Source organism: Camponotus vicinus, unplaced genomic scaffold (genome assembly GCF_025532165.1).
Source record: "Camponotus vicinus isolate PSW18456_S1 unplaced genomic scaffold, iyCamVici1.0 SCAF_2, whole genome shotgun sequence".
Classification (NCBI taxonomy): domain Eukaryota; kingdom Metazoa; phylum Arthropoda; class Insecta; order Hymenoptera; family Formicidae; genus Camponotus; species Camponotus vicinus.
Genome location: NW_028141956.1, coordinates 17,146,372 through 17,155,335, shown reverse-complemented (window position 1 = coordinate 17,155,335; position 8,964 = coordinate 17,146,372). Strand labels below are relative to the sequence as shown.

At 26.4% G+C, this 8,964-nt stretch overlaps 2 protein-coding genes across 9 annotated transcripts; one reads left to right on the top strand and one right to left on the bottom strand.

Moving 5' to 3' along the window:
- Window positions 1–2,269: 2,269 nt before the first annotated feature.
- Window positions 2,270–5,527, top strand: LOC145966458 (uncharacterized). Of its 8 annotated transcripts, none has more exons than XM_083090517.1 (11): window positions 2,270–2,441; window positions 2,598–2,698; window positions 2,798–2,919; window positions 3,087–3,157; window positions 3,240–3,376; window positions 3,485–3,587; window positions 3,706–3,764; window positions 3,827–4,131; window positions 4,229–4,491; window positions 4,604–4,723; window positions 4,894–5,527. In XM_083090517.1, exons 3-11 carry the CDS (start codon window positions 2,854–2,856, stop codon window positions 5,333–5,335), a joined length of 1,566 nt encoding a protein of 521 aa, XP_082946643.1. In that variant the 5' UTR covers window positions 2,270–2,441; window positions 2,598–2,698; window positions 2,798–2,853; the 3' UTR covers window positions 5,336–5,527. The 8 variants fall into 8 exon arrangements, with proteins under 8 accessions (XP_082946643.1, XP_082946641.1, XP_082946642.1 ...); XM_083090516.1 differs by having other exon boundaries at window positions 2,271–2,441; window positions 2,842–2,919; XM_083090515.1 differs by having other exon boundaries at window positions 2,270–2,698.
- Window positions 5,427–8,241, bottom strand: Dic1 (Dicarboxylate carrier 1). The gene is made up of 8 exons (XM_083090523.1): window positions 8,121–8,241; window positions 7,887–8,041; window positions 7,458–7,613; window positions 7,195–7,361; window positions 6,896–7,103; window positions 6,611–6,691; window positions 6,471–6,527; window positions 5,427–6,380 (listed from the first exon to the last, which is right to left on the bottom strand). Exons 2-8 carry the CDS (start codon window positions 7,980–7,982, stop codon window positions 6,264–6,266), a joined length of 882 nt encoding a protein of 293 aa, XP_082946649.1. The 5' UTR covers window positions 7,983–8,041; window positions 8,121–8,241; the 3' UTR covers window positions 5,427–6,263.
- Between the last annotated feature and the right edge of the window lie 723 nt (window positions 8,242–8,964).

The window sequence follows — 8,964 nt, the reverse complement described above, 5'->3', positions numbered from 1 at the left end:
AATGTTATGTTCGTACTAAATTTATGGTGTAAATGCCGTTTGAGTTGGTACGATACGCATCGAGAAAGCGTATCGTATCAAAATAATACGCGTATCAAGCATATGTGTGGCACTGTAAATACTTGATTCGTATTAAGTTAGCCGGAAATTTTTCAGCCAACCAAAAATCTCCTTATGGAATCGTTTGTATTTCGTATGAAGATGTTTGAAGTGTGATTAAAAACGTTTGTGAGTAATTAGAATAATTATAAAAAATTAATCATTTTTACAGTATGTAGTTAGCCAACATAACTAAATATTAAAAATTCTCCTTATGAATCGTTTGTATTTCGTATGAAGAGTTTTGAAGTATAATTAAAAAGGTTTGTGAGTCATTCGTTTAATTTTAATTAAATTTTTTTATATTGTGAAGTTAGCTGGAAGCTATATAAAATGGACGCCATCCTGTGATTGGTCGATTTGCTTATGGTAAATACTAAAATTTTCTCATGTGTACTGACTTTAAGTGTAAGCAAAACGAGCAAATTTATCTCTTTTGTAACTTTTAATCCATGACTAATTTATTATTAATTCCGCATAATCGCATAATATATCATGGATCGTGGATAAGCGTAGATAATTGAAATATGTTTTTCTACCAATAAATAAGTAAATCTTTTATAATTGTTTTATAATGTAGTCATCATTCAGAAAATGATCACAATTTGTGATTATGTATTTAATTGTTATTTTATATTCGCTTTCAAATAATAAACTATATAATAATAAAATTTATATAAAAAGATGGTAATATATGTAATCCAATTAATCATAATTGACAAAATAACTTCTTGTGAAAAAATAAAAGTAAAAAATATAGAAGAATTTTTTTTATAGCTTGTATAAAAAATCAGTTTTATGCTGAGTATATTATAATTTTCTGGACTGTAGTAATATTTAATATATAATTTTTGCTATATAAATATATATTTCTGATATAAAATCTATTTCTACATCAATATCAGAAGGCTTCGAAGCCTTCTGATATTCTGTGACATAACTCAGCCGATCTTACTATCTGTAGAAATAGATTTTATATCAGAAATATATATTTATATAGCAAAAATTATATATTAAATATTACTACAGTCCAGAAAATTATAATATACTCAGCATAAAACTGATTTTTTATACAAGCTATAAAAAAAATTCTTCTATATTTTTTACTTTTATTTTTTCACAAGAAGTTATTTTGTCAATTATGATTAATTGGATTACATATATTACCATCTTTTTATATAAATTTTATTATTATATAGTTTATTATTTGAAAGCGAATATAAAATAACAATTAAATACATAATCACAAATTGTGATCATTTTCTGAATGATGACTACATTATAAAACAATTATAAAAGATTTACTTATTTATTGGTAGAAAAACATATTTCAATTATCTACGCTTATCCACGATCCATGATATATTATGCGATTATGCGGAATTAATAATAAATTAGTCATGGATTAAAAGTTACAAAAGAGATAAATTTGCTCGTTTTGCTTACACTTAAAGTCAGTACACATGAGAAAATTTTAGTATTTACCATAAGCAAATCGACCAATCACAGGACGGCGTCCATTTTATATAGCTTCCGGCTAACTTCACAATATAAAAAAATTTAATTAAAATTAAACGAATGACTCACAAACCTTTTTAATTATACTTCAAAACTCTTCATACGAAATACAAACGATTCATAAGGAGAATTTTTAATATTTAGTTATGTTGGCTAACTACATACTGTAAAAATGATTAATTTTTTATAATTATTCTAATTACTCACAAACGTTTTTAATCACATTTCAAACATCTTCATACGAAATACAAACGATTCCATAAGGAGATTTTTGGTTGGCTGAAAAATTTCCGGCTAACTTAATACGAATCAATTTCCGGCTTCACCCCTCTCTGAGAATGCTTGGTCTAGTTCACGGTCTTACATACAGGTCTGGAAACTCAGGCCTTTTTTAGTGGTGGGGGAGGTATCACTTAGTGTGTCCGTTTTTCGACTAGAAGTCGCAATACGAGCGAGAGAGACAGAGATAGACGGCAGTAGTCGTTCTCTCTCTAACATACGTCTAAATGCGACTTCTAGATCGCAGCGAACCTAGCAGGCAAACTGTGAACTCCCGAAAAACGGACACACTAAGTGAGACCTCCCCCACCACCGGAGTTTCCAGACCTGTATGTTAAGCCGACGGCACACGGTACGATTTTTCGTACTGGATTTGATAAGATTTAGTAAAATACTAAAAATGCACCAATCAGAATGCAGCATTTCTAATATTTTACTAAATCTTATCAAATCCAGTACGAAAAATTGTACCGTGTGCCGTAGGCTTAAGACCGTGGTCTAGTTATATACGTCATTGTCGTTGCTGGAAAACGCCCTATATATGTGTAAAAGCAAATATTTTTCTTCAAACTGAGAAAGATAAAAATATGAAGCTATCTCTCTCGCATTTCAATTTATATTAAATTCATTGCATTTATGGAAACACAGTTGTTATGTATTTTTTATTTTACGTTTTTCTTACGTTGTTTATCGCTTTTTAGTTATCAGTAATATTGCGAAGATAAAAACGAGCTACGAAGAGTGCCTTGCATAACCATCATTTTTTATGCTGCTTTAAATATCAAAATATCTTTTTCCACAAGTATGAAATTTATTTTCTAATTCAAAATAAAAATAAAAATAATTTTTAATAAAAACTTTTTAATGTTATCTTCTAATTGTTTTTAATATTACTGTGTAGAGCTAATACAAACGGGATTACAGATAATTTTTAAAAAATTACAGAGATTAATAATTATGTGTCGACTGCAAACTATAGACAAATATTACAACAATCTACAATATAATGAAAGTAATAGAGAAGCAAGTATAAATATATATACATATATAAAAAATATTATTAATGAATTATGAAATTTAATATATTAATATATGTATGTATAATATATGTAATTGCGGATACGAATATATTTTAATTTATATCTCTCATAGAAAAAATATGTAATACTACTTTTTATACATATTTTTAGGAGGTACTAACAAAAATATCTGCTTTATCTAAAACAATAAAGTTTAAAAATATTAATGACATCTCAGAAAGGTAAATAAATTTTTAAATTTAAGATATATTAATATGATAAAAATGTAAAAAATGCTTCTCTTTTTAATACATTTTTTTGTAGATTCCTTGAAACAGCATCTGTAATAGAAAAGAATCTATCTCTTTTTCAATCTGTATGTAAACATGTAGATGTGGTTACTACTATTATTGAATATTTAACTAATTTTGGTGTGAAACTTTCGCTTTGCAGTAATTTTGGTACATATGTTAATATCAGTTGCAATTATAAAGATATTTTAAAACTTTTTATAAATAATATAAAAAGGAGCATATATGTATAAAATCTTTTATTTTAAATTTTTCTAGAAGAGGAATATGAGAAAGATGATATAATTTTATTAGTGATGCTTACTCTTGTACATATATGTGGAGACACTCAGATACACTTATTTTTGGAAGATGTTATTTAGTAATTATTTATGTTATATTTGTTAAACATATTAATTAATGTTTATATATTTTTTATCTTTAAAGTTAATATAATTATCAATTTGATAAATATTATTTCTACATTAATATTATTTTAGCAAAAATTATGGAACATATCAATATCAATGGAAACATAAATGTTACCAATTAATAAAAGGTAAGAGAAAAGTGTAATATGATAAAATATTTTTTCTTAATCAAGATTTTAAAATTGTGCAGATCAGTTCAATGAAATGATACTTCTAGAAGATTCAGATTTGTATGCAGTTATTAGCTATTTGAGAATTATCTACCCTAAACAAGGATATCTTTCTTCTTATTTTAATAAAATTTGGGTCCAAGAGTTTATAAAAGAAAAGTTTTTATGGCTTGTAAAAGAATATTTTGAGAATTTAACTCTTCCCATCTATGTATTTCGATCAAGGAAAGAATTACTTACAAACCATGAACATTGTAAAATGAAAATAGTATCCATATGGTCGGAAGATATTATAGCTGCAAAAAATTTAGCATCATACTTAAATGTATATTATTTAAATTGTTTTATTGAATTATATACATAGTATTATTGTATAATGGAGATTTTTTTAAGAATTGTTATTTCTGTTTTTAATAATTCAGAAAGAAGTTTTATTTATAAATACACACATGGATTTATATAGTGGTATTGTACTATTACCTTATATAAAAATATTCAGTGAAACATTGAATACACTATTATACAAAAAACTGCAGAATTGTGATGTTAACAATTATGCGATAAAGTCAGAGACTTTGAAAGCTGAAACTCCAACTTATAATCTGTTTTATAATGGTAAGTGGCAACAACCTGTGGAAAATACATATTGGATGTATAATGAAGCTCTGTGGGCACATGCAACAAGGTATGAATATATATTCTCTTAGTCTTATATTCTTAATTGAAATAATTCTTAAATTCAAAAATTTAATAAAATTTACATATAAAATTTATAATTAATTGCTTTATTATTATAGTTGTGATATTAAGAGATGCATTGATTCAGCTGAGAAAGGATTTAAAATTTGGAGTACTAAATCTATTACTTCTAGAAATCAAATATTATTCAAGTTTGCATCAATGTTAAAATGCAATGGGTATGTTAAATATATGTTATATATTGAAATTATTTATTATATATATGTTAAAAAGTTTTTATATATCTTATATTTTGCTGTAAATTTGTATTTTTAATTTTCTTAATAATAATTTTGTTTTTGATTTTATTCTTAATAGTAATTTTTAATAATTTTTTATTTTTTTTTAGTAAATTTGCATTGGCGGATAAAATATTAAAATGGATAAAATTTTCAAATATTTATGAAACATCATTGCTGTGCTCTCAAAGTGGACGATTAGAAATAACAAAAATGCGTCAGCCAAAAGGTGTTATCATCTTAAAAGAAAAAGATGAAACTGTTTTGTTTGATCGATTGACACAAGTTTTAATTGCTGGTAATTCTGTCATTGTGATATGTGATGGAAAAGACTCCTGTAGTCTGGCACAATATTGTGACAAGTTTTCAGTATCTGAAATACCATCAGGTGTTATAAATTTATTGTCACATGACAATTTGAAGACTTTAGAGGCTTCCTTATGCGCAACTACATATGATTCTTATGCAGAACAATTTTTCTTGAAAGACAATCCAGAAAAAACATATATAAATCTTACTATACCCAAGTATATTATACTGCCTATTAAATAATTTTAATAATATATGGTACATGTATAATCTTCAGATAGAACGAAAATCGAGATTGGAATACAAGTATGGATATAAATACAAAAAAAATATATATGTGAACACATTTATATATTTATTTCCATTATAATTTTACAATTTCTATCACATTCATGGATTAATTCTTTGAATAAAATTGTATAATTATATGACTCACTTGGATTATTAAATATATTCTCTTCATTCCCAAAAGCATGAAAATAGATTAAAAAATCAACTACAATGTATCACCTTTATCATAAAAATATTTTGCATTTTTATTAGCAAATTATACTTGCTGCATAAATAATATATTTTCGTACATATATTGTTTTAGCAATTAAAAAAAATAATTTTTTTGTATATGTTCTTTTATATATTTTTATCTAAAGCTCTTTCGTAAATTGTACTATACATTTCATTGGCAATTTCGCTTGTTGTATATGTAGATGGAATAACTATTGCAAATATATGAAGTCTTAATGATAAAAAAGAAATTACAAAAATCTTCCATTAATAAATTAGCTCTTTATACTAAACAAAATCACTTTGCATATAAAAGCTGATTTAAATAAATATATATGTATAAATTTGTACTGTTACATACATATGTATATATAATATGTACATTACAAATAATATAAGGAATGTATTGACTGGAAGATAACATGTGATCAAAATTTGTCTCTGAGAAACAAATTTATAATATCTAATTAAATCAAAGCTTGATTAAATGTGTGCGAATGATTAAATGAATCAATTTGTTGTGTGCACATTTTGTTCTGTATACAAATAAAACCGTCTGTTCAAATTTGTAGAAAGATTTGACACTTTTTTGTTTATATAACACATTGTGTAAAGAATTAATTTTAATATCTCATTGTTGTATTCTACTTGTCAAAACCAATGAGATTTACGATGACGGTTTCACAGATTGTGGATAGAAGCCAAAATTATATCTAAGTTGTTCAAGGAATACAAATGTGAGAATCGTTTGCGGTGCTAATCGAATAAATGCAGGTACATAGCCCTAGAGTAAAATAGAATCATTCATTGAAAAAACTTTATGATCACAATTATTTTTAGAATGTTGAAATAAAAATCCTTTAATTATACTTACTTTAAAAAAAGCTAGTGGTCCAAGTTTGGCAGTATATAAGAAAAGTTCCATTAGATTCTGTACAGAAAATAAATGTAAGAATATAAATTGTATATTTCACATAAAATCTATTATATATAATTATTCTCATATATACTAACTTTAAATTCTCCAGGCTTAGCGTTCATTGCTCGTGTTTTCAGAACATCTAAAGGTTGCGTTAGCGTTGTTGCAATAGCGCCCTTTATATTAATATAAAAGATGATATTGGGAGCTTTCCAACAAGCGACACAAGTCGACACAAACATCATTCTATCTTCGTTATTCATTGGAGTTAAAAAAAGACAGAATGATGTTTGTGTCGACTTGTGTCGCTTGCTGGAAAGCTCCCATTAGCTCTTAAGTACAAGATGACTTTGAAATTTTTTCTTTCAATGGACACTTACAGCCGATACACTGGATAAGACATGCGTTGAAGGATTATCCCGGAAATAACCAGTCTGTAACAACATTGTTTTAATCTGATCGTAAAAACTCAATTGACCGATAGTCATCAGCGCTGCTCTCATGGTCGCGGTCGAACATCCACTAAATAATTGTCGAATACCTTCTTGCTGAATTACACGAAACAATCCATCCAAAGCATGTTTGTAACTGTGCAATAAAGAAATATATGTAGTTAATAAGAGAATAGTACAATTATAAAGTATATGTAGTATATGTATAATAATATCAAAGTTCTTACTTTCTTCTTAGTTCTGGTGCTAATTTGATATCATTTTGCATGCGTACATTAATCACATCGCCGGGAGTCCCAAAAACACCGCCTGTAGCACCGGAAACTCCAGCCAGTAAGAGTTTTTGGTAAAAAGGTAGTGGACGGTCAGGTGTTTCAAATGTTTGTTTGCCGACCTATTATATTTAACAATATGACCTGTGTATAATAAATTAAGAAAGAAATGGCATTTATACGTATACAGATAATACATACATTCTTTATATACTGACCTCGTAAGCACCAAATCTTATTGTAGAATAAGTAAGTTGGCGAAGTAAGGAAGCACTAAGTCCATTATATAAAGCTAATATTCCCTGTTTTCTAATTATCCCAACAGTCGAACGTACTATTGATAATTTGCCTTCTTGCTGAGTTTGCAAATGGACCTAGAAAATTAAGATTTATGTAATCATTCAATCTTAAATCTCTACATTTAATAAAAATCAACATTTATTAATAATTAAAAAGACTAAAGAGAGATACTAAAGAGAGAAAGATAATGATAAAAAAAAATTAAAATTACTTTTTATGAAAAATGTTGATATCCAAATATTGATTAATATATGTGACGTAATGATATCTATTAATAAATCATTTTTACTGACAACTATAAAAATAAGCTAAAAAATAAACTGAGCTAAGAAAAGTGTAAATAAAACCTTCAGTAAATCCAAAGGATGAGTCACACATGCAGCAGCTGCAGAAGAAACACCACCAAAATACCAACGTGATAATTTCTTACTTTTATCAGCCATTGTTTATCTAGCTTTTCAACTTTATAAATTAAGTAGCAACTAGGAACATATCTATTACACTGCATAAAGAGAAAAAAACTGATTAAGATATATACATATAAATTTTTATTTAAAAAGTGTATAATTAATTCAATTTACCTTTTTTCTATTTAAATTAATAAAACGAAGCATTAATATATAGTTTATTCATTGTAGAAATGGCAGTCTCCATTGTATGTGCACCATTTGTTTTAAAATAATTTATAGTAGAAAAATAAATCTGAAAAAATTATAATGTCACACATTAATAAAATACATTATGAAATATAAGAATATGTATATGTATATATAAAGTCCCACACATTAAAAAAAAATAAATACACATGCATATAAGTATGCATAATTACAATAATATTTGAATTTTTTCTAGAATGCATAATACAACAAATATAAAATATTCCAAAATATTTTTATTTTTTCTTCGCAAATTTGCTGTATAAAATTATAAATTTTTCGATTCCTTCATATTAGGTAAAAATTTTGACTAAAATGATACAAGCGGTGCGAAAATTAAAATCAACAATGATGTAGCGACCTTGCGATAATGGGAATACCGATTTGCCCAAGTAAACGTAAATATACGTGCGATTCTCACGCGTATTTAGTGGGAGAAGACAATTTTAGAACTATAAGTGAGGTTTAGCTCTCTCACTTGCTAAATCTTTTTTTACGAGTGAGAAATCTTTATTTCAAGACGCGCAATAAAAAAATAAGTAAATGAATAAAAACAGATTTCGAAATCGTTTCATTGGGATTCGCGCAATTGGCCATAACTGTTAATTTATAATCGATGCAGATTCAAGCGAATATTAAGTCTGCACATATTAAAACTCTCACTGATCTCTCACTGAGCGTAGGCATATATTGTCCGAGTTTTTTTTTTAATTAAATTTAAGTAATATATTTACATATTTACAGTTAGCGATCTTTGATAATCGCAAAG